Here is a 25,851-nt window from a genome sequence, read left to right as displayed (position 1 = left end):
GTTTCCACATAACAATTAATTAGTAATTGTATTTGTCACAAACATTAAAAGCTTAGGCAAATAGTCCTACTTAATTCATTTGGAATTTTATGAAAAACACTTCCATAGTAGTTGAAAAGACCTACAATTGAAAATTCTATTAGTATTCAAAAATAAAAATAAAGTACCAGGGCTTAGCAAGTAGATGACAGGCAAAAATAACTGGCAAGAGAACATGGACCACCGCAATGCTAGAATTAATTTTATACAATAAGATACATTATAATAGTGCCTGATATGTAATAGTTTATGTCTCCTGCAAACCACGACTGAAACCATGGATTTTAGTAGCTTCCTCCCGTCTGCCCCATCAGAGGCCTCACTCCCAATCCCCCCTTGCCAGAGGCCTCACCCCCACCTCCACCCTGATATGGGGTCACCAAAGGCCCCATCCCCTTAAGGCCCTGGCCCTTGGCAATGAACCCTGCCATCTTGGCATTGACACCCCGGCAGTGACACCTGACATTGTCGTGTCAGTGCCAGGATGGCAGAGGGCCTTGCCAGGGTGGTTGGAGGAATGGTGCCAGCCTATTCTATGGTGGAAGCTACCTCCAGTGCAGGCATGTCATTCCAGCATGAGAGGTTAAAGAAGACCCACAATGAAAAAAATCAGCCTGTGTCTTCAGAACAAAGAACAGGCAAGTTCAAAGAAACTGCAGTTAGAACCAGCAGCTGCTGACACCAGTAGGCACTTCAAATCAAAAAGCCAATTGTGGTTAGAAAAGAGGAAGCACTTCAGATTTAATCAACTGTGAAGGGAAACAAAAACAAAGCTACTGCTTGCTGTGAAATAGCCTGGACCTGTCAATCAGGAGTCTAGTTAAAGGGTGTGAAATTGAAAGTACAAAGAACAATACAGCACAGGAACAGGCCCTTCGGCCCTCCAAGTCCACGCCACTCCCTGGTCCAAACTAGATCATTCTTTTGTATCCCTCCATTCCCACTCTGTTCATGTGGCTATCTAGATAAATCTTAAACGTTCCCAGTGTGTCCGCCTCCACCACCTTGCCCGGCAGCGCATTCCAGGCCCCCACCACCCTCTGTGTAAAATACGCCCTTCTGATATCCGTGTTAAACCTCCCCCCCCTCACCTTGAACCTATGACCCCTCGTGAACGTCACCACCGATCTGGGAAAAAGCTTCCCACAGTTCACCCTATCTATGCCTTTCATAATTTTATACACCTCTATTAGGTCACCCCTCATCCTCCGTCTTTCCAGTGAGAACAACCCCAGTTTACCCAATCTCTCCTCATAACTAAGCCCTTCCATACCAGGCAACATCCTGGTAAACCTCCTCTGCACTCTCTCTAAAACCTCCACGTCCTTCCGGTAGTGTGGCGACCAGAACTGGGCGCAGTATTCCAAATGCGGCCGAACCAACGTTCTATACAACTGCAACATCAGACCCCAACTTTTATACTCTATGCCCCGTCCTATAAAGGCAAGCATGCCATATGCCTTATTCACTACCTTCTCCACCTGTGACGTCACCTTCAAGGATCTGTGGACTTGCACACCCAGGTCCCTCTGCGTATCTACACTCTTTATGGTTCTGCCATTTATCGTATAGCTCCCCCGTACGTTAGTTCTACCAAAATGCATCCCTTCGCATTTATCTGGATTGAACTCCATCTGCCATTTCTTTGCCCAAATTTCCAGCCTATCTATATCCTTCTGAAGCCTCTGACAATGTTCCTCACTATCTGCAAGTCCAGCCATTTTCGTGTCATCCGCAAATTTACTGATCACCCCAGTTACACCTTCTTCCAGATCGTTTATATAAATCTCGAACAGCAGAGGTCCCAAAACACCACTAGTCACAGGCATCCAGCCGGAAAAAGACCCTTCCACTACCACCCTCTGTCTTCTGTGACCAAGCCAGTTCTCCACCCATCTAGCCACCTCCCCCTTTATCCCATGAGATCCAACCTTTTGCACCAACCTACCATGAGGGACTTTGTCAAACGCTTTACTAAAGTCCATATAGACGACATCCACGGCCCTTCCTTCGTCAACCATTCTAGTCACTTCTTCAAAAAACTCCACCAGGTTAGTGAGGCATGACCTCCCTCTCACAAAACCATGCTGACTATCGTGAATGAGTTTATTCCTTTCTAAATGCGCATACATCCTATCTCTAAGAATCCTCTCCAACAACTTCCCGACCACGGACGTCAAGCTCACCGGCCTATAATTTCCCGGGTTATCCTTCCTACCCTTCTTAAATAACGGGACCACATTAGCTATCCTCCAGTCCTCTGGGACCTCACCTGTGTCCAGTGACGAGACAAAGATTTGCATCAGAGGCCCAGCGATTTCATCTCTCGTCTCCCTGAGCAGCCTGGGATAGATTCCATCAGGCCCTGGGGATTTGTCAGTCTTTATATTCCCTAAAAAACCTAACACTTCCTCCCTTGTAATGGAGATTTTCTCTAACGGGTCAACACTCCCCTCCGAGACACTCCCAGTCAACACATCCCTCTCCTTTGTGAATACCGACGCAAAGTATTCATTTAGGATCTCCCCTACTTCTTTGGGCTCTAAGCATAATTCCCCACTTTTGTCCCTGAGCGATCCGATTTTTTCCCTGACAACCCTTTTGTTCCTTACGTATGAATAAAATGCCTTGGGATTCTCCTTAATCCTGTCTGCCAAGGACATTTCGTGACCCCTTTTTGCCCTTCTAATTCCTCGTTTGAGTTCTTTCCTACTTTCTTTGTATTCCTCCAGAGCTCCCTCCGTTTTTAGCTGCCTGGACCTAACGTACGCCACTCTTTTCTTTTTGACCAATCCCTCAATTTCCCTGGTTATCCACGGTTCTCGAATCCTACCCTTCCTATCCTTCTTTTTTACAGGCACATGCCTATCCTGCAGCCCTAACAACTGTTCCTTAAAAGACTCCCACATGCCAGATGTGGATTTACCCTCAAACAGCCTCTCCCAATCAACAGCTGCCAATTTCTGCCTAATCCCATTAAAGTTAGCCTTCCCCCAATCCAACACCTTACCCTTGGGACACCACTCATCCTTTTCCATCACTATCCTAAAGCTAACAGAATTGTGGTCACTCTTTGCCACATGTTTCCCTACCGAAACTTTGAAGACCTGACCGGGCTCATTCCCCAGTACTAGGTCCAGTATAGCCCCCTCTCTAGTCGGGCTATCTACATATTGTTCCAAAGAACCTTCCTGTACGCATTTTACAAATGCCTCCCCATTCAGACTCCCAGCCCTACACGATTTCCAGTCTATGCCAGGGAAATTGAAGTCTCCCACGACAACAACCCTATTTTTCCTGCACCTATCCATTATCTCCTGACATACCCGTTCTTCCACTTCCCTTGGGCTGTTGGGGGGCCTGTAGTACACCCCCAACATAGTGACTGCGCCCTTCCTGTTTCTGAGCTCCACCCACAGTGACTCGTTACACGACCCCTCTGAATTGTCCTCCCTCTGCACCGCTGTAATATGCTCTCTAACTAATACTGCTACTCCCCCACCTCTTTTGGCCCCTCCTCTGTCTCGCCTGAAACACTTGTACCCCGGAATATTCAGCTGCCAGTCCTGTCCCTCTTTCAACCAAGTCTCTGTCACCGCAACCACGTCCAAATTCCTCGTAAGCATTAAGGCCCTAAGTTCGTCTGTCTTACCTGCTACGCTCCTTGCATTGAAGTAGATGCACTCCAGACCTCCAGGCCCAGTGAGGTCATCCTCCCCCAGAGTGCTCTTCTTCTTTGCCAGCCTTGTCCTGGCCCCAAGCTTGTCCCCAGCCTCTACACTTGTAGACCTAATTTTTTGATCCCCACCCCCCTGCCATATTAGTTAAACCCACCCGAACTGCACTAGCAAAACTCCCAGCCAGGATATTCGTGCCCTTCCAATTTAGTTGTGACCCGTCCTTCTTGTACAGGTGCCCTCCTCTCTTGAAAACTTCCCAGTGATCCAGGAATATGAAGCCCTCCCTCCTGGACCAGTCCTTTAGCCAAGCGTTCAATTGTACTATCTCCCTATTCCTAGCCTCACTGGCCCGAGGCATTGGGAGCAGCCCAGAGAAGTAAACAAAACATTAAGGCTTCCCAGCATGGCCAGAGACTAGAAAGAAATAGGGCCAGACTGAACAGATGTAGTGAAAAGAGAAAGTACTTGAGGGCTAATGAGTCACGAAATGATTGTATCAACAATGGAGGCTTTGATCTCCCTTGGAGTTGTCAGTCAAAAAGCTGCGAGCAGCTAAATAAACCATCCTTTTATAAACAACTCCAGCTAACCCCCTCTTTGATGTGATTTGGACTGTCAGTCAAACAGTCTTGTAAAATTCAGTGGAGCAGAAGGTAAGCATATAAACAATTGGAGCAAGTGAAACTGACAGCCTCCTGTCAATCAAAGCAGTTCATAGGGGTGTGGTCACACCTGGGGCTTTTGAAATCAACCAAGGGCAATCCCCTCTGTAGAACGGAGTGCTGCTGTGATTTTGAAAGTTTCCAGGTGATCAAGAGGCATGGGTATTAATGTGATTAGGCCACTTCAAAGGTTTTACAGAACACAGACAACATGAAAGGTTTTTAACCGAAATTGCCTCCATTTTCCCAGGGCAAGAAGGGAAGTCCAGCCACGAGACCCCCATCCGGGTGACTGGCCAGAGGTCAATCACTTACCTCCAGCCCAAGCCCACTCAATCCCCAAGTCCATTCGGGAATCCTTCCTCTGCAGCCTGGCAGAGGCAGAGGGGCACATGGACACAGTATTTACCTCCTTGCCCCCCCTCTGAGTCCAAGGCACCAGGTCCAGGCTTGTTATGACCTATACTGTTTGGTGCCAGATGAATTTCCCACTGGGGCGGGGGGAGAGCATGAGCATCCTGGAAAGACAGAGCATCCATCCTCAAACCTGGTTATTAGATTAAAATTACTATTCATGAGTGTTCATCAGGCGAGAACCTGATCAGGGCAGGTGCTACAGGCCAGGAGACTCGCAATGGGTTTGACGCCCGGTGAGTATCCCATTATGGCCCTCACGCCCAATTCAACGGGCCATCAGGAATCCTGCGTGCAGCTGCTGGCCCTGGAGAATCTGCTCTTAAGAGTTTCTTGGTAAGACATAGCTATGTATGTATTTACAGGGTATAGCCCAAGCCAGGAGCTAACTCCATGCTTGCTTCTATATAGATCTCTGTCCAATCAACACCTGACCCTAGTCTTAAGTCATGTGTCTTTTTACATCAAACTGTAGGCGGTAGTGTTTTCCAGTGCAACATTAATCCTTGATGTGCAGTTACCCTTATATTAGCCAGGCAATGGCCATTTTCAAGAAGAGAAAATCTAACCATCGACCTTGATGTTCAGTGGCATTAGCATTGCTAACTCCTCCATTATCAGCAAGCTGGTGGATACCATTGACCAGAAATTCAACTGGACTAGCCATATAGATACTGTTGCTCCAAGAGCGGGTCAGAGACTAGGGAATCCTGTAGTGAGTAACTCATCCCCTGACTGCCTAAAGCCTGTCCATCATCTACAAGACACAAGTTAAGATTGTGATGGAATACTCTCCCCTTGCCTGGATGTGTGCAACTCCAAGTGCAGTCAAGAAGCTCGACATCATCTAGGACATAGCGGCCCACTTGATTGGCACCTCATACACAAACATTCACTCCCTCCCCAACTGACACAGAGTGGCAACAATCTGTACCATCTACAAGATGCACTTCAGGAACTCACCAAAGCTCCTTTGGCAGCACCTTCCAAACCCATGACCGCAACTACCTAGAAGGAGATAGCCTGCAGGTGCACGGCAATACCACCACCTGGCAGTTCCCCTCCAAACCACATTGCTCACCAACACCTTCTCAAGAGCACTTAGGGATGGACAATAAATGCTGGCCTAGCCAGTGCTGCCCACAATCCATGCATGAATAAAAAGAACGTACATCATGATTCTTTCCTGAACAGTGTTACCAACTGTGGAGGCTAAATGACCTGACTGAGCTCTCTGAAAGTTCCAAACTGACACAGCAAGGAATAACAAAAACAGAAAATGCTAGAAAACCTCAGTAGCTCTGACAGCATCTGTGGAGAGAGAACAAGAGCTAACATTTTGAGTCTGGATGACGAAGAGTCATCTTTGGGCTTCAATGCAGCTTGGTTCCTCTGTCCAGCTTAGTTTTGGAGACTGAAACAAAACTGCAACATTTGTATTGACTTAGACTGGGACTTGCTTTTTAATATTGTATGTTTTTAAACCAAATACATAAACCTTGACGGTAAAATATCCTTTCTTTTCATAGGATTTTCAAATACAGCAGCTGGAGCGAAGGTTGGCCAAGTTAGAAGGAAATGTGACCAGTAATGAAAATGAGTTGCTGGGGGAAAAAGCAGCAGAACTCACAAAGAACCTGGAAGAGAAGAAAAGCACATTGAACCTACTGAATGCACAGCTTAAGAAACTCCAGGTAATTCATCTCTGTTTGTTCATCATCACTCATTTTGTCAAATTTAACTTGAATAACTCTTTCAATGTTTTACCCTGCAGATTTTGACCTTATTTGTTTTTTCAAAAAATGTCTTTAATTCTTAGTAATGATATTTTCAATTAGATTATTAAGTGATTTGGCCAAAATAGATAACTAATATTTTACATTAAAATTTAGATTTAAATTTTAATTAAATTTAAATGGGCGGCACGGTGACAGTGGTAGCACTGCAGCCTCACGGCACCAGGACCCAGGTTCGATTGCGGCCTTGGGTGATTGTCTATGTGGAGTTTGCACTTTCTCCTTCTGTCTGTGTGCGTTTCCTCAGGTTACTCCGGTTTCCTCCCACATTCCAAAGATGTGCAGGTTAGGTGGATTAGCCGTGTTAATTTGTCTCTTAATGTCCAAAAATGTGCAGATTAGGTGGATTAGCCACGGTGAATGTGCGGGTTTACAGGAATATGGTTGAGGGGAGGGCCTGGGCAAGTTGCTTTTTCAGTATATGCAAGGTTAGGGAGATAGGGTGGGGGAGAGAGCCTGGGTAAGACACTCTGCCAGAGAGTTGGTGCAGACCTGATGGGCTGAATGGCCTCCTTCTTCTTCACTGTCGGGATTCTATTCTAAAAACCTAACTGGATCAGCCATAAGAAGACTGTGGCTACAAGAGCAGGTCAGATGCTGAGAATTCTGTGGTGAGTAACTCACCTCCTGAGTCCCCAAAACCTGTCCATCATCTACAAGGCACAAGTCAGGAGTGAAATTGAATGCTCTCCACTTGCCTGGATGAATAGAGACCCAACAACAATTAAGAAACCTGTCACCACCTCGGACAAAGCAGTTTACGGATTGGACGTCATCCACCACTTTAAACATTCACGTCCTCTATCATTGGCACACTGTGGCTGCACTGTGTATCATCTACAAGTTTCCTAATGGAGCCCCCGGAGAAAACCCATGCAGACACGAGGAGAATGTACAAACTCCTCATTTTGTCAAATTTAACTTGAATAAATCTTTCAATGTTTTACCCTGCGGACGCCCAAGGCCAGAAGTGAACCCGGGTCTCTAACCACTGTGCCATCGTGCTGATTTTGGTCAATAGTAACACCTAGAATGTTAATGATGGTGGTTAACATGGTTTTTTAAGTGGCCTTGCATACTAGTTAGTTGTATGAAACCATTACAAAAATTAAAAATTAGTTGTCAGTGTTTCCAAAGGGAGGCTCGCCAGCACCTTTGCAATCTTGTCAGTGACACCTACACCCTGAGAAGTTTTTAACAGTGCTGTTCCAGTGTGTATGTGATCTTCCCAATAAACCATGACAAAAAGCAGAACTAGAAACAGTTGCCCCCATTAGAGGGGAAATGTTAAGTATTACTTACAAGATAGCAGATATTTTCAGTCTTTGTTTCTATGTGAGGGAGTATCTTGCATATTCGCGGTTTGTCTTCACCAGTATTTTCTCACAAAATCTTTGTCAGCTACCTAAAGGCCTAAATAATGTATTGCGTAAAGGCCATTTTCATGAATACTACAACATCAAATAATTATGGGATATGCATTTATAGCTACAACTTCGCAAAATTGAATTCCTGACTTCAAATATACCAGCTGGGGCAGTAGACACATAGAAATTAGAAGCAGGAGTAGGCCATTTGGCCCTTCGGGCCTGCTCCATTTTGATCATGGCTGATCATCAAATTCAATATCCTGATCCCCCCTTCCCCCCCCATATCCCTTAATCCCTTTAGCCCCAAGAGCTATATCTAATTTCTTCTTGAAATCAGACAACGTTTTGGCCTCAACTGCATTCTGTGGTAGTGAATTCCACGCATTCACCACCCTCTGGGTGAAGAAATGTTTCCTCACCTCAGTTCTAAAAGGTTTACCCCTTATCCTCAAGGTATGGCCCCCAGTTCTGGACTCCCCCACCATTGGGAACATTCTTTCTGAATCTACCGTGTCTAACCCTGTTAGAATTTTATAAGTTGCTATGAGATCCCCTCTCACTCTTCTAAACTCCAGTGAATAGAATCCTAATCGACTTAGTCTCTTCTCACAGATCTGCCAACACAGGAATCAGCCTGGTAAACCTTCGCTGTATTCCCTCCATAGTAAGAACATCCTTCCTCAGATAAGGACACCAAAACTGCACACAATACTGCAGGGGCCCAATTTTACCATTTTCATCCTAAGTGCTGAATCTGGGCGCAATTCAGATCCGACTTGGAAATCTGTTCCCAGGCGCCCCCATACACACTTAGCTTGAAAAATAAATTGCAAGTCTGAATTGCGCTGTGGGCGGGGCCTATCGCGCCCAAAACGATCGGAGCTTTGAACTGCGCATGCGCAGTGAGAAAAAAAATTTGAAAAATGCGTCCGTCACATCGCCGGGCCGCAAAAAGCGGTTAAAGCAGCCCGGGAGCGAAAAGCAGGAGCGATGGCCCCCATAGATATCCTCCACAACATAACTGTCCCCTTTATCCACCACCCCCCCCCTCTACCCAGACCGACCACGACCCCCTGCCCCCCTTCGCCCCCACTGATCGCCCACAGAGTGGCAGCGGACCCCCCCACCCCTCCCCTGTGCCCCCCCCCCCCCCACCCCACTAGAGAATGATCGGGCCTCCCTCCTCTTTCCCCCCCCCATAACCAGAGAGTGATTTAACCTTCATCTGCCCTCTCCTCCCACCCCCACCAGACAACAATCTGGCCTCCCTCCGCTCCCTCCCCCACCACCACCAGACAACAATCTGGCCACTCTCTGCCTCCCCCACCTCACAACCAGACAACGATCTGGCCTCCCTCTGCCCCACCCCCCAGCCAGACAACGATCTGGCCTCCCTCCCCCCACCACCAGAGAGCAATCTGGCCTCCCTCCCCCTCCCCTCCACCAGAGATACATCTGACCTGCCTCCCCCCCGCCCCCCCACACCACCAGAGAATGATCGGGCCTCCCTCCCTTCTCCCGCAACCTCCCCCGCCCCTGCCCACACCAGAGAATGATCTGGCCCGCCTCCCCCTGCCCCCACACCACCAATCTGAGTTAGAGAGCCGCTGGAAGCTCTGAACTTACCTCTTTAGAAGCCCAAAACAGACCTTTGCCAAGCATGTCTGTTTCGTGCCAAATCTGGATGCATGAACGCAATGGTAAAGGGGGAACTGCTGGTAAAGTTGGGTGGGCAGCCCATTAATTCAATTTAAATGCATGCAAATGCATGGTAAAATCGGGCCCCAGGTGTGGCCTCACCAACGCCCTATACAATTGCAGTAAAACATCCCTATCCCTCTACTCAAATCCTCTCGCTATGAAGACCAACATACCATTTCCCTTCTTTACTGCCTGCTGCATCTGCGTGCTTACTTTCAGCGCCTGATGCATGAGGACGCCCAGGCCTCGTTGAGTATCCACTTCTCTCAATTTACACCCATTCAAGTAATAATCTGTCTTCCTATTATTGCTACCAAAGTGAATAACCTCACATTTTATCCACATTATACTGTATCTGCCATGCATATGCCCACACACTCAGCCTGTCCAAATCACGCTGAAGCCTCCTCACAGTTCACCCTCCCACCCAACTTTGTATCATCTGCAAATTTAGAGATAATACATTCAGTTTCCTCTTCCAAATCATTAATATATAATGTGAACATTTGGGGTCCTAGCACAGATCCCTGCGGAACCCCACTAGTCACTGACTGCCAATCAGAAAAAGACCCATTTATGCCAACTCTTTGCTTCCTATCTGCTAATCAGCTTTTTATCCATCTCATGACATTACCTGCAATCCCATGTGCTTTAACTTTATACAGTAATCTGTTTTGTGAAACCTTGTCGAAAGCCTTCCGAAAGTCTAAATATACCACATCCACTGGTTCTCCTCGGTCAACTCTACTAATTAGATTCTCAAAGAATTCCAATAAATTTGTCAAGCATGATTTCCCTTTTGTAAATCCATGCTGACTTTATCTGATTATACCACTGCCTTCTAAATGCCAAGTTATGAAATCATTGATGATAGACTCTAGCAACTTCCCCAGTACCGACATTAGGCTTACTGGTCTATAGCTTCCAGTTTTCTCTCTACCTCCCTTTTTGAATAGCGGGTTTATATTAGCTACACTCCAATCTGTAGGAACTATTCCAGAGTCCAAAGAATTTTGGAAAATAACCACAATGGATCTACTATTTCCAGGGCCACTTCCTTAAGTACTCTGGGATGAAGATTATCGGGTGGAGATTTATCCACCTGCAATCCCCTCAATTTACCCAAAAACATTTCTGTACATATGCTGATTTCCTTCAGCTCCTCACTAAAACATGTTTCTCTCAGCACTTCTGGTACATTATTCATGTCTTCCTTTGTGAGGACTGAAGCAAAATACAAATTTAATTCCTCAGCCACTTCTTTTTTCCCCATTATGAATTCTTCCATTCCTGACTGTAAGGGACCTACATTTGTTTTTGTCACTTTTTCCTCTTTACATATCTATAGAAACTTTTACAGTCAATTTTTATGTTCCCTGCTAGCATACTTTCATACTCTATTTTTCCCTTCTTTATCAATCCTTTGGTCCTCCTTTGCTCAATTTTAAACTGCTCCCAATCCTTAGGCCTATTGCTTTTTCTTGCCAACTTGTAAGCTTCGCCCTTGAATCTGATATTATCTCTAATTTCCCTTGTAAGCCATGGTTTGGCCACAATTTTCTTAGCACTCTTGCATCAAATGGGAATAAACAACTTCTGGAGTTCACTTATTCATTCTTTGAAAGCCTGCCATTGCCTGTCCATTGTCTTTCCTTTCAGTAATGTTTCCCAGTCCATTGTGGCCAATTCATGCCTCATATTATCAAAGTTACCTTTATTGAGCTTCAGGACCTTGGTCTCAAAATCAACTACATCACTATCCACCTTGACAAAGAATTCTACCATATTATGGTCACTCGTCCCCAAGGGTTCTCTCACAACTAGATTGCCAACTAATCCTTTCTCATTGCACAACACTCAGTCCAAGATGGCCTGCTCCCTTGTTGGTTCCTCAACGTATTGCTCCAGAAAACCATCCCATATGCACTCCAGAAATTCCTCGTCTATTGCACTGTGACTAATTTGACTCTCCCAATCTATATGCAGATTAAAGTTGCCCATAATCACAGATGTTCCTTTAACACATGCATCTCTGATTTCCTGTCGAATGCTTTTCCCAACATTACCACTACAGTTTGGTGGTCTGTATACCACCGCCACACATGTTTTTTGCCCCTTGTTTCTTAACTTGACCCCTACAGATTCCACATTATCTATGCTAATATCTTTCCTCAATATCATATCAATATAATCTTTAATCAACAATGCAACCCCACCACCCTTTCCTTCCCATCTGTACTTCCTAAACACTGAATAGCCCTCAATGTTTAGTTCCCATCCTTGCTTACCATGGAGTCACGTCTCTGTAATGCCAACTATATCATATCCCTTTACATCTGCCTGTGCAACTAATTCATCCACTTTTTTTTTAATGCTCTGAGCATTCAGGTACAAAATCTTAAGGTGGGCACTTTTAACATTTCTTTTCCCTTTCCTACTATTTTTTACTTGGTCCTTATCTCACTCTGCCTTACACTTATTCTTCTTACTGATTTTTCCTCTTCTTAATTCCTCCTGCTCTGCATCCTTGCAATGGTTCCCACCCCCTGCCATATTGGTTTAAATCCTCACCAACCACTCTAGCAAGTACCACCGCCCCCTCCCCCCTGCCCTCCCCCCCCCCAAAAGAACATCAGTCCCAATCGTGCACAGGTGTAATCCGTCCAGTTTGTACAGGTCCCACTTCCCCAGAACCAGTCACAATGCCCTAGGAATCCGAAACCCTCCCCCTCACACCATCTTTTCAGCCACATATTCATCCTATGTATCCTGCTGTTTCTACTCTGACAAGCACGTGACAGCTTGTTTCCTAGCTCCCTATATTCTTTTAGGACCTCATCCCTTTTGTACCTATGTTGTCTGTGCCAATGTGTACTATGACCACTGGCTGTTCGCCCTCGCCTTCAGAATGTCCTGCAGCAGCTCCGAGACATCCTTGACCCTAGCACCAGGGAGGCAACATACCATCCTGGAGTCTCGTTTGGGGCCACAAAAATGCCTATCTATTCCGCTTACAATTAAATCCCCTATAACTATTGCATTCCCACACTTTTTTACTCCTCCCCTCTGCAGCAGAATCAACTGTGGTGCAATGGATTTGGCTGTTGCTGTTTTCCCCTGAAAGGCCATTCCCCTCAACAGTATCCAAAACGGTATATCTGTTTTGCAGGGGAATAGCTACAGGAGATTCCTGCACTAGCTGCCTAGCTCTCTTGCTCTGCGTAGTGGTCACCCATTCCCTTCCTGTCTGTGGAGTCTGAGCCTGTGTTGTGACCACCTCTCTATATGTGCTTTCCATGATGCTATCCACCTCGCGGATGCTCCATAGTGTCCACAGCCACTGCTCCAGCTCCGAAATGCAGGCTTCCGGGAGCTGCAGATGGAGACACTTCCTGCACACATGCTGGCCCCAGGCACTGGAAACATTCCCAGCCTCTCACATGGAGCATGAAGAGCAGACCATGGCTTGGAGCTCTCTTGTCATGTCCTACCCCTTTGAATTAAACTTTTGAAAGATGTTTTGTTTCAGATTATATCCAATTCTCCAGGGTCCTTCTTTCCAGCTCCTTGTTACAACCGAATATAACCTTTACAAACTATAAACTACAGAAATTACCTCTGAGACTATAAGTGATAAAATTATTAAAAACTTACCCAATCTTTCTACTTATCAATCAGCTCTTTCCCTTGTGTCCTCTACTACTGCATCAGGACAAGACCACACCTTGCTTTTACCTTGCTTGTCCTCCTCACTGTGCCCTTTTTTCTTGGTCAGGGGAGGAGGGAGGGAGGGAAACACTAATGTAGTGTTTCGTGTTTAACCGCTGCTTGACACCAGTTCTTCCTCTACCCACTATACAGTCAAGGTGACTGCGACTTCTACCAGGATGCTCCTCGGTGAAGTCTCTCTGCCGTCCCTGCTGGATGTCCTTCTCCTATTTGTCTCTGGAGGGGTTCTTCCTCTACCCACGGTACAGTGAAGGTGACTGCGACAACTAACCTCTTAACAACTCTTAATCTTTGCTAAATAAATGAGTAGGCATCAAAAAACCACTTCATTGAGATATAAACTAAATACAAGCTAGTAAAACTATCAACTTTCAAGTTGTGCAAACAACCTCCAACAGGATCTTATTCGTTCATAATGAGGTCATCTGGCAAAACAGATATCTGATCATCAGTAGAGTCTGCTTAAGTTGACAATGCACCAGGTCCAGTTCACTCATTATTGCTGTGCTTGTTGATATTCATTGACTCTTGGTGAAGCAATGCCTCAATTTTAAATTTCTAAATTTTAAAATTCTAAAATTCTTTTTAAATCCATCCAAGGTCTTTCCTTGTCTCTATAATCACTGCCAGAAACTCAATCCTTCAAGATATATGAACTCATCTAATTCTGCTCTCCAGAGCATCCTCAATTTTAATTGCTTCATCATTGGTGTCCACACCAATGCCTTAAGCTTTGAAATTCTCTCACTAATACTCTCTGCTTCTCTTTCCTCCTTTAAGATGCTCCTACTTCTTTGACCATCAGCATTCATATCTCCTTTTATGGCTCGGTGTCAAATTTTGCTTTATAATGCGCTTTGAAATACCTTAGGACTCGTTTGTTTGATTTGTGGGTAAGTATTGGAAGGATCAGCAGGTTGATTATCAATCTGTTGAACTTCATCATGAATGCCCCTCCTGTGGCCAACAAGTCCTGGAGTGGGACTTTAACACAGAGCTTCGGCTCAGAGCTAGGAGCACTACCTACTAAGCCAGAAGAGTCTCCCAAGTTAAGATGTTTTATTTTATCAAAGGTTCTATATAAATGCAAGTTGTTGATGTTATTGTAGATCACTCTAAATAATATTCCCTTCCGATTTCCTCATTGGATTACAAGAAAAGAGAAAATAATGATTAATGACAGTTCTGATGACATATTTTAGCCGGATGTTGCATTAATAGAGACCCACAGGCATAAGCAAAGCAATAGCCCAATCTCAGAGCCCTTTATTCTTGAAGCACCAATATTTTCACCAGCTGAATTATTATCCTGCTTTCTCTTCTGGACCATCCATAACAGTATCCTTCCAGGAGTCTCAATCAAATACAACAACGAAAATAAAAATAATAATCATTTGCTGTAAAGTTGGCTTGTAAACTACTTTGTAGATAAATGTGCTTTGAGTGCTGTGTTATTAGCTAACAATTTAGTAAGTTTTAAAAACATTTATTATTTTCCAGTTTAATGATTGCATTTGACACATTATCTGAAAATTTAAATGTTGTAGATTGTACAAACATTGAATTGCGCTATCTGAATTACTTGCACATAGTTCTCTCATCAGTTTACAAATTGTTTCTCATCCTGCAGAATGATGCTCAGCATTTGAGGAGACAGCTGGACAAGTGCAGAGAAGAGAAAACTGATTTGACCAGTAAAGTGGAAGACATCCATCTTCACATTGAGACTGGAGAAAAGGAACTAAAAAAGAACAAACTCATTGAACAAGTAAGTTAATAATGGGCAAAGATATTGGTTCACAACAGAAGGCAAAAGGAAATTCACAGCCTGACACCCTGCTTCACTGTCATTACAAAAGGCATTTTGTTTTACCAAAACCAATTGGAACTTTAGCGAAATAAGAGAAATATATGACTTTCAAAAGTACAGCCAATGCATCAAACAGCCTTTTCACTCTTGTCAAGCAGCTAAACAGCCCCTTAATCTTTATAAATGTCAAAATTATGGTATTACTAAGAACGATACAGCCAATGCAGAAAATCCCCAAAGGCCTGATGGAAAGCACAATGATATGAGTAATCTGGAAAAGGTCACAGAGAAGGGGCGACATTGTATCGTTGTGGGACCACTCCCATGATGCAAAGAGGATGAAAATGTTGTAATATAAATCCAGCAATATAACTGTTTGCTTAAAACCTTCTGAGACCCAGAATAAAATGCACAAATTAAAGATGAGGCATATCAATGTGTGAAAGAAAATTGTTGTAAAAACTGTACCAAATAAATGTTCTATTGATATGACGAAAAGGTTAAGAATTACATAAGCAAAGTATCGGAAGTAATAATAGAAGACATACTGGAATTTCATTATACACGCAGTCGTAAACCTTTGGGGTGACCTTACATGCACTTTTTTCATTAAGGCAAACTACTGCAGATGGTGGAAATCTGAAATAAAAACAGAAAATGCCGGATAATCTCAGCAGGTCTAGCAGCATCTATGGAGAGAGAAACAGAGTCCGTGTGACTCCTTCACAACTGACGGAATGTGGGTGTCGCTGGCTGGGCCGGCATTTGCTGCCCATCTCTAACTGCCCTTGAACTGAGTGGCTTATAGGCTATTTCAGAGAGCATTTAGGGGTCAGCCACATTATTGTGGATCTGGAGTCACATGTAGGCCAGTAAGAACAGCAGACTTTCTTTTCTAAAGGACATCAGTGAACCAGATGGGTTCTAACAACAATTGACGATGGTTTCATGGTCACCATGAGAGTTTTAATTTCTGACTTTTGTGTTAGAATCATCAGTCTCTCTTGTAAGCAAATCCTTCATAGTCAGAGGTTTACCTTTACTGATCAATATTCAGATGTAGAATAATGTAACTCAGTGGAGTAGAGGGCTGTAATAATGAGGCCCATTCCACATTGAATATACTTAATATTGTGATCCTTCTGCATTGGCTGTAATATTGTGATATATAAAGATCAAGAGGGTAGCCAGGGAGAGAGTTGGCCCACTCAAGAACAAGGGAGGAAATCTATGTATGGAGCCAGAGGAAATGGGCGAGGTATTAAATGAGTACTTTGCATCAGTATTCACCAAAGAAAAGGATTTGGTGGATGATGAGTCTGGGAAAGGATGTGTAGATAGTTTGACTCATGAGGAGATCAAAAAGGAGGAGGTATTGGGGTTCTTGAGAAACATCAAGGAGGACAAGTCCCCAGGGCCTGATGGGATATACCCCAGAATACTGAGAGAGGCAAGGGAGGAAATTGCTGGGGCCTTGAGAGAAATCTTTGTATCCTCACTGGCTACAGGGGAGGTCACAGTAAGAAGTTTAACAACACCAGGTTAAAGTCCAACAGGTTTATTTGGTAGCAAAAGCCACACAAGCTTTCGGAGCTGCAAGCCCCTTCTTCTTCCTGAAGAAGGGGCTTGCAGCTCCGAAAGCTTGTGTGGCTTTTGCTACCAAATAAACCTGTTGGACTTTAACCTGGTGTTGTTAAACTTCTTACTGTGTTTACCCCAGTCCAACGCCGGCATCTCCACATCATGACTACAGGGGAGGTCCCAGAGGATTGGAGAATAGCCAATGTTGTTCCTTTGTTTAAGAAGGGTAGCAAGAATAATCCAGGCAATTACAGGCCGGTGAGCCTTACATCAGTGGTAGGGAAATTATTGGAGAGGATTCTTCGAGACAGGATTTATTCCCACTTGGAAATAAGTGGGCGTATTAGTGAGAGGCAACATGGTTTTGTGAAGGGGAGGTCGTGTCTCACGAACTTGATCGAGTTTTTCGAGCAAGTGACGAAGATGATTGATGAGGGTAGGGCAGTGGATGTTGTCTACATGGACTTTAGTAAGGCCTTTGACAAGGTCCCTCATGGCAGACTGGTGCAGAAGGTGAAGTTGTATGGGATCAGAGGTGAGCTGGCAAGATAGATACAGAACTGACTCGGTCAAAGAAGACAGAGGGTAGCAGTGGAAGGGTGTGTTTCTGAATGGAGGGCTGCGACAAGTGGTGTTCCTCAGGGATCAGTGCTGGGACCTTTGCTGTTTGTAATATATATAAATGATTTGGAGGAAAATGTAACTGGATTGATTAGTAAGTTTGCGGATGACACAAAGGTTGGTGGATTTGCAGGTAGCGATGAGGACCATCAGAGGATACAGCAGGATATAGATCAGTTGGAGACTTGGGCGGAGAGATGGCAGATGGAGTTTAATCCAGACAAATGTGAGGTAATGCATTTTGGAAGGACTAATACAGATAGGAAATATACAGTAAATGGCAGAACCCTCAGGAGTATTGATAGGCAAAGGGATCTGGGTATACATGTACACAGGTCACTGAAAGTGGCAACGCAGGTGGAGAAGGTAGTCAAGAAGGCATATGGCATGCTTGCCTTCATCGGCCGGGGTATTGAGTTTAAAAATTGGCAAGTCATGTTGCAGCTTTATAGAACCTTAGTTAGGCCGCACTTGGAATATAGTGTTCAATTCTGGTCGCCACACTACCAGAAGGATGTGGAGGCTTTGGAGAGGGTACAGAAAAGATTTACCAGGATGTTGCCTGGTATGGAGGGCCTTAGCTATGAGGAGAGGTTGGAGAAACTTGGTTTGTTCTCACTGGAGCAACAGAGGTTGAGGGGAGACCTGATAGAAGTCTACAAGATTATGAGAGGCATGGACAGAGTGGATAGACAGAAGCTTTTTCCCAGGGTGGAAGAGTCAATTACTGGGGGGCATAGGTTTAAGGTGTGAGGGGCAAGGTTTAAAAGAGATGTACGAGGCAGATTTTTTACACAGAGGGTGGTGGGTGCCTGGAACTCGTTGCCGGGGAAGGTAGTGGAAGCGGACACAGTAGTGACTTTTAAGGGGCATCTTGACAAGTACATGAATGAGATGGGAATAGAGGGATATGGTCCCCGGAAGAGTAGGGAGTTTTAGTTAAGTCAGGCAGTACGGTTGGTGCAGGCTTGGAGGGCCGAAGGGCCTGTTCCTGTGCTGTAATTTTCTTTGTTCTTTGTTCCATGTGCCATCATTGCTTGTCCTAACCTAAACGTCTGGGTCCTCTTTATCATTTTGACCGGATTCCTCCCCTGCATCAGGGTTAGTCATTAATTAGTGTTACCAGCAGAGCCACTCGTGCTTCAGTGGAGGAGGCTACACAAGTATCCCCATCCTCAATGATGGAGGAGCCTAGCACATCTGGGGTGGCATGGTGGCACAGTGGTTAGCACTGTTGCCTCACAGCACCAGGGACCCAGGTTCGATTTTGGCCTTGGGACCAGTGTCTTTGGTCCATGTCCAAACATTGAGTTTGCATGTTCTCCCCGTTTCTGCTTGGGTTTCCTCCGGATGCTCTGGTTTCCTCCCACACTCCAAAGATGTGCGGGTTAGGTTGATTGACTATGTTAAGTTGCCCCTTAGTGTCAGGGGCATTGGCAGAGTAAATACGTGGGGTTGCGAGGGTGGGGTCTGGATGGGACTGTTGTCGGTGTAGGCTCGATGGGCTGGATGGCCTCTTTCTGAACTGTGGGGATTCAGTGAATGGTGCAAAAGATAATCTTCAGCCATAAGTGCAGAGTGGATGATCCATCTTGGCTTCCTTGAAGATTCCCCAGCATCACAGATAGCAGTCTTGAGCCAATTCTGTTCACACCATGTGATATCAATAAACAGCTGAAGGCACTGGATACTGCAAAGCCAAGGGGCCCTACCAATATTCCGGTAATAGCACTAAAGACCTGTGCTTCAGAACTTGCTGCGTCCCTAGCCAAGCTGTTGAACCAGGAACACTCCTTGTCACAATGGGTGTCTCGGCACTCTACACCAGCATCCCCCACAACGACGGCATTGCTGCAACTGCCTCAGTACTCAATGCCGACAACTGCTAATCTCCAGATGCAATTCTACAATTCATTCACTTCATCCTGAACCACAATGTCTTCACCTTCAACAACCAGTTCTTCATCCAGACACATGGAACAGCCATGGGGACCAAATTCGCATCTCAATATGCCAACATCTTCATGCACAGGTTCGAACACGACTTCTTCACCGCACAGGACCTTCAACCGATGCTATATACTAGATACATTGATGACGTTTTCTTCCTTTGGACTCATGGCGAACAATCACTGAAACAACTACATGATGACATCAACAAGTTCCATCCCACCATCAGACTCACCATGGACTACTCTCCAGAATTGGTTGCATTCTTGGACACATGCATCTCCATCAAGGACGGTCACCTCAGCACTTCACCACACCCGCACTACTTACCTTCAAACAACCGCACAACCTCGAACAGACCATTGTCCGCAGCAAACTACCCAGCCTTCAGAACAGTGACCACGACACCACACAACCCTGCCACAGCAACCTCTGCATGACGTGCCAGATCATCGACACGTATGCCATCATCTCACATGAGAACACCATCCACCAGGTACAGGGTACATACTCTTGTGACTCGGCCAACATAGTCTACCTGATACGCTGCAGGAAAGGATGTCCCGAGGCATGGTACATTGACAAGACCATGCAGACACTACAATGGATGAATGGACACCGCTCGACAATCACCAGGTAGGAGTGTTTCCTTCCTATCGGAGAAAACTTCAGCAGTCAAGGGCATTCAGCCTCTGATCTTCGGGTAAGCATTCTCCAAGCGTTCTCCAAGGTGGCCTTCACGACACACGACAACGCAGAATCGCTGAGCAAAAACTGATAGCCAAGTTCCGCACACATGAGAACGGCCTCAACCGGGATCTTAGGTTCATGTCACACTATCTGTAACCCCCACAACTTGTCTGGGCTTACAAAATCTCGCTAACCGTCCTGGCTGGAGACAATTCACACCTCTTTAACCTGTGCTTAACCCTCTCTCCACTCACATTGTCTGCATCTGTAAAGACTTGATTACCTGTTAAGACTCGCATTCCAACTATTATCTTGTAATTGAGTTTCTGTCTATGTATGCCCTGTTTGTGAAACAAATCCTACACTCATAGAATCATAGAAACCCTACAGTGCAGAAGGAGGCCATTCAGCCCATCGAGTCTGCACCGACCACAATCCCACCCAGGCCCTATCCCCACATATTCACCCGCTAATCCCTCTAACCTACGCATCCCAGGACTCTAAGGGGCAATTTTTAAACCTGGCCAATCAACCTAACCCGCACATCTTTGGACTGTGGGAGGAAACCGGAGCACCCGGAGGAAACCCACGCAGACACGAGGAGAATGTGCAAACTCCACACAGACAGTGACCCGAGCTGGGAATCGACCCTGGAGCTGTGAAGCAGCAGTGCTAACCACTGTGCTACCGTGCCGCCCTGATGAAGGTGTGGCGCTCCGAAAGCACGTGCTACCAAATAAATCTGTTGGACTTTAACCTGGTGTTGTGAGACTACTCACTGTGTTTACCCCAGTCCAACGCCGGCAACTCCACATCAAGCTGTTCCAGTACAGTTAGAACACTGGCATCTACCCAGCAATGTGGAAAATTGCCTAGGTATGTCTTGTACACAAAAGCAGGACAAATCCAACTTACCAATGAACGCTCTATCCATCGACTCTTGATTATCAGTAAAGTGCTGAAATGGTGATCGACAGTGTCATCAAGTGGCATTTGCTTCACAATAACCTGCTTATTGATGCTCAGTTTGGGTTCGGCCATGGTCATTCTGCTCCTGACCTCATTACAGCCTTGGCTCAAACATGGACAAAAGAACTCAATTCCAGAGATGAGGGTCCCTTGACACCAAGGCAGCATTTGACCGAAAGTGGCATTAAGGAGTCCTACCAAAACTGGAGTCAATGAGAACCAGGGGGAAAAAAAACTCTGTGCTACTTGAAGTCATGCCTAACACAAAGGAAAATGGTTGTGGTTTTTGGAGATCAGTCATCTCAGCTCCAGGTCACCACTACAGGAGTTCCTCATGGCAGGCCCAACCATCTTCAGCTGCTTCATCAACCTTTCTTCCATCCATCATAAGGTTAGCAGTGGGGATGTTTATTGATGATTGCACAATGATCAGCACTATTCCCGACTCCTCAAATACTGAAATAGTCCATGTCCAAATGCAGCAAGACCTGGACAATATCCAGGCCTGGGCTGACAAGTAGAAAGTAATAAGTGCTAGACAGTGATCACTTCCAACATCTAACTATCTAATCATGACATTCAATGGTATTACCATCACTGAATCTCCCACAAACATTATACTGGGAGTTACCACTGACCAGAACTGAACTGGACCAGCCATATAAAAACTGTGGTTACAGCAGCAGATCAGATGCTGAAAATACTATGGAGAGTAACTTGTCTCCTGATTCCCAAAGCCTGTCCACCATCCACAAGGCACAAGTCTGGAATGTGATTAAATGCTCTCCACTTACCTGGATTATTGCAGCTCCAACAACACTCTAATAGCTCAACACCAACCGGGACGAGCCTGCTTATTTGGCAACCCATCTACCACCTTCAACATTCACTCCCTCCACCACAAACACACAGTGGCAACAGTGTGTACCATTTACAAGATGCGCTACAGCAACTCGCCAAGGGCCTATCAACAGCACCGTCCAAGCCCAGGATCTGTACCACTGAGAAGGACAAGGGCAGCAGATACATGGAAATACCACCAATCACACACCATCCTGATTGAAACTATATTGCCGTTCCTTCACTATTGCTGGGTCAAAATCCTGGAATCTCTTTCCTAACAACAACACTGTGGGTGTTCCTATAACAAATGGACTGCAGCAGTTCAAGAAAGGAGCACACACTACCTGCTCATGGGCAATTGTTTATTACTTAAACTATTTTGCATCTTCCATTGAATGTGAAAATAAAGCTGATAATATTGATAAGTGCAACAAACAATCAAAAAGAATGTTGACCTCTATCTCAAAGAGGCTGGATTACAAGGGGTGGGAAGTTAAGCTTCAGTTACATAAAATCCTCATTGGAGCCCATCTGGAGTATGATGTTCAGTTTTGGGTGCCACACCTCGAGAAAGATTTATTAGCTGGATACAGGTTTTTCTGAGCTTAGAGGGTTAAATTATGAATTTATGTCACATAAAATCACTTGTATTCCCTTGAGCATAGACAATTGAGAGATGATCTTGATTGAGGTCTTTAAAGTATTAAAAGGAATCAATAGGGTAGATCAGGAAACTATTTCCCCTGGGGGAGGAATCAAGAGCCTGTGCTCAGAATCTTATAGTTACATTTAGGAAGTAAATCAGTTAAAGCCACCGTTTATATTTAAGTTATTGCTGCTAGGACTAGCAGTGGATAATAGTGCCTTTGGAACATCTGCACTGATGGCTAAGATCTTTGTTCCTCAACTGTTCCTCTATCTTCCTTTCTGGTCTTGAATATTAGTGGGTTAATGTCAAGTTGCATTTGGAGGATAGGTAATGAAAACAATAAGATTTTTTACCTTTGCGGATTCTTCTTTATTTATCCATCACCCCTCCTCCCCAAACCCCAACAATCTCCTTATGCCTTGCAGGAAGTTCTTTTTGTATTATTAGTCAAAAACAAATGCTATGCTAATATCTTGTTTTTATAATGAAGGGAAGCAGTGGCGTTAGTGGATAGCTTTGATTATGATTGTTTAAAATTAGTTGTTAAATAACCATGAAATGCTATTGACAATATGATGTGTCTACTCAATCTTTAGGATTTAATGATTGAAGATAACCTTTTAAAGTTAGAGGTTAAGCGTTTACGGGACATGCTCCACGAGAAAGCTGATGATGTGCTGTCTTTGGAGAAACGGAAATTGCAGCTTGAGACAGCAATGAAAGAGAGGACTGAAGAAATCAAAATTCACATGGATGTTCTACAAATGCAGATCAAGCACATTGAGCAGGAACAGCAAGGTATTAGGTAGGTAGTTTCTCAAATTTGCATGCTGCATTCAATTAATGATTTTTCAATCCATAATTTAATGAACAGCAATTATCCTTCAGCTATAACCTATTTGTTGTATTATGTTTATGTCAAATAAGTAATTTGAAACATGGAAATGTTTGTGTTGTATACCTGGATTCAATACAATGAGTCACAGTTCGCCCACTTCACTCCTGTTATACCTATAAATAGTCTTTACCATTCAACACAATCTAGATAGACATAACATTTCGCTTAGTTATTTGTTCTCTGCATTCAACTAAATGTTATCATTTGATGGGAAATTGATCATTTTTTCATATTTAATCTTTAGAAAACCTGATCATTCCCCAAAATCTTTGAAAACTAATTGTTTCTCACTACATCCTCACGACATCCTGCCATTGAAAGTCAGTGATGGTGAATCCTAAATAAAATTAACTCTCTCCTTGTCGCAAATAATCCTCTATTAATTTCAAGAGAAACTGACGCTTTAGATAAAAGCTCTTAATGAATAGAGCTATAGTACAAGTTTTAAAATGTGTAATAATTTGGTTTGACGCAGTAACTTCCTGAATAAATACTGGCATCGAAGATGTTACACATCAAAATGAAAATATAAATCCATCCATGACTTTCAATATTCATTTTTAAAACCTCGAAGGTGAAGTGAGCATTCAAAGCTGTAAAATTATGAAATTATGAACATGTGTATTACATAGGATTACATCTTTAGTATAGAAATAGGCCGATCAGCCAAGCTGGTCTATATTGTTTAGCCTTTACACGACCTCCTCCCACCTTATTTCATCATGCCAGATCAACATAACATTCATTTACTTTCTCCCTCATGTAGTTACCTAGCTTTCCCTTAAATGCATCTACATTGGTTGTCTTCAACGACTGAATGTAGCAGCATGTAACACATCCTAATCAAGTTAAGAACTTTCTTCTGATTTTTTTGTTGGATTTATTCGTAGTTATCTTAATTTTTGTCTCTCTTTTCTGGTTTTCCCAGTGTTCTCTTACATTTCCCTCTTTTTCTTTTCTGATTCTTTGTCTGATCCAATCTTCCATCAGCAGCAGTAATTAGCCTCTAACTTAGCTTGCAAGTCTATGAACATAGGAATACGCCCCTCAAGTTTGTCCTGCCATTCAGTTACATCAGAAATATAAAGCCAGGTAGTTATAATGACCTGGATATGGACTCTTAATAGCTAAACTGGGGGCTGGAGGCCCACCAGACGTTGGTGAAGCTGCCAAGGCAAATCAAAAAGGATTATATATAAATAAAAAGAATGAGGATTCTGAAGACAATCCTTGGTTGCTCATGTGTGTGAAATGTCCAGAGAACAATAAAGAGATAGTGTTGTGAATTAGCATGCGGAAAGGATAGTCTACTTCAGTTGTTGCAAAAGTGTGGTCTGCGGATCATCACATGGTCCATGGGCTGGTCCAAAATCAAATCATTGACACAAAATTCTATGACTAAATCCTTACAAGAGACAGACCAGAATCTCATCCTCACCACTCGCATGATGTCACACAACTAGTATTGCATGAATTGTCATAAAGGCGAGCAATAGCAATGTTGTGTTATTTGTAAAATTTATGTCACTGTTGCAACATACAGCTGTGAAGTCGAATGTTCACCACTTGTGGGGTTGAAAAAGTACCAGCTAAATGTAAAGTCCAACATGAGACAGAATCTCTCCAACTTTAAAGACACCATCTCATTGCAATCTCATTAAAAGCAGCAGCATTCTTCCCATTAATTCTGATAGTTTTATTTTGCACTGGCAAGCAAAAGCAGGTGGGAAGTGGTCCACTGGGCCTTCTTCCATGGCTAAGTGGTCCACAGACAAAAATGTTTAAGAATCACAGATCTGCGTGAACTTGAACGCATGTGTGTATGAATCATGCATGCTTAAGAATAAATCACCAGAGCTGAGAAACTCCAGTTATGTTGAAACCTCTAAATTACAGACACCTTAGGGACTGGCATTCATTGTCCTTTATCTGTAGGTGTCCCTGTTTACAAAATGAGCATTATATACACTGTAAAATATTTCAGTAGAACAGTTCACTACCCAGCATCCCAGCGGCAGAGAAACCACTCTATATCTGGGACTAATATGAAAAGAAGAGGAAAGAAAGATTGAGGCCTTAACTTAAGTGTTGGAAAGAGATGGCCCGCAGGAATTAGAAGAAAATAAATATATGCTTACCTACCCTTGAAAATTGCATTGACACTTCAGATTTTGGGGCCTGCATCAAAAGACTCCTCGCAGCCCCCATTTTTACTGCACCAGCTGTCATAATGCAGGAATGTTTAAAATGTCCAGTGTAATTGACAAGGCAGGGATAAGGTAAGTGGATAGTGTTACAATCCCAACTGATTTATGATTGGACGGTCAGATCCCAGAATGGAATCCTGGCTCAACAGACCATAAATCTTATTTTTTGTTTCGAGATGTGAATGAAGAGTCACAGGACTGCGAATTAACTTTTAACAAAATAATAAAACATTTATCAAACA

The 25,851-nt window shown here is 44.1% G+C and overlaps 1 protein-coding gene across 1 annotated transcript in view; it reads left to right on the top strand.

Annotated features, from left to right (window-relative positions):
* Positions 1 to 25,851, top strand: part of ccdc39 (coiled-coil domain 39 molecular ruler complex subunit) — a 69,513-nt gene that overhangs the window by 25,054 nt on the left and 18,608 nt on the right. The window contains exons 11-13 of the mRNA XM_078210092.1: positions 6,325 to 6,489; positions 15,022 to 15,159; positions 23,101 to 23,309. Of these exons, the coding sequence (XP_078066218.1) occupies positions 6,325 to 6,489; positions 15,022 to 15,159; positions 23,101 to 23,309 (512 nt within the window). The remainder of the gene's footprint in view (positions 1 to 6,324; positions 6,490 to 15,021; positions 15,160 to 23,100; positions 23,310 to 25,851) is intronic.

This window comes from Mustelus asterias, chromosome 3 (genome assembly GCF_964213995.1).
Source record: "Mustelus asterias chromosome 3, sMusAst1.hap1.1, whole genome shotgun sequence".
NCBI lineage: Eukaryota > Metazoa > Chordata > Chondrichthyes > Carcharhiniformes > Triakidae > Mustelus > Mustelus asterias.
Note: the sequence above shows the minus strand (reverse complement) of the source record. Positions and strands in the feature narration are given on the sequence as shown.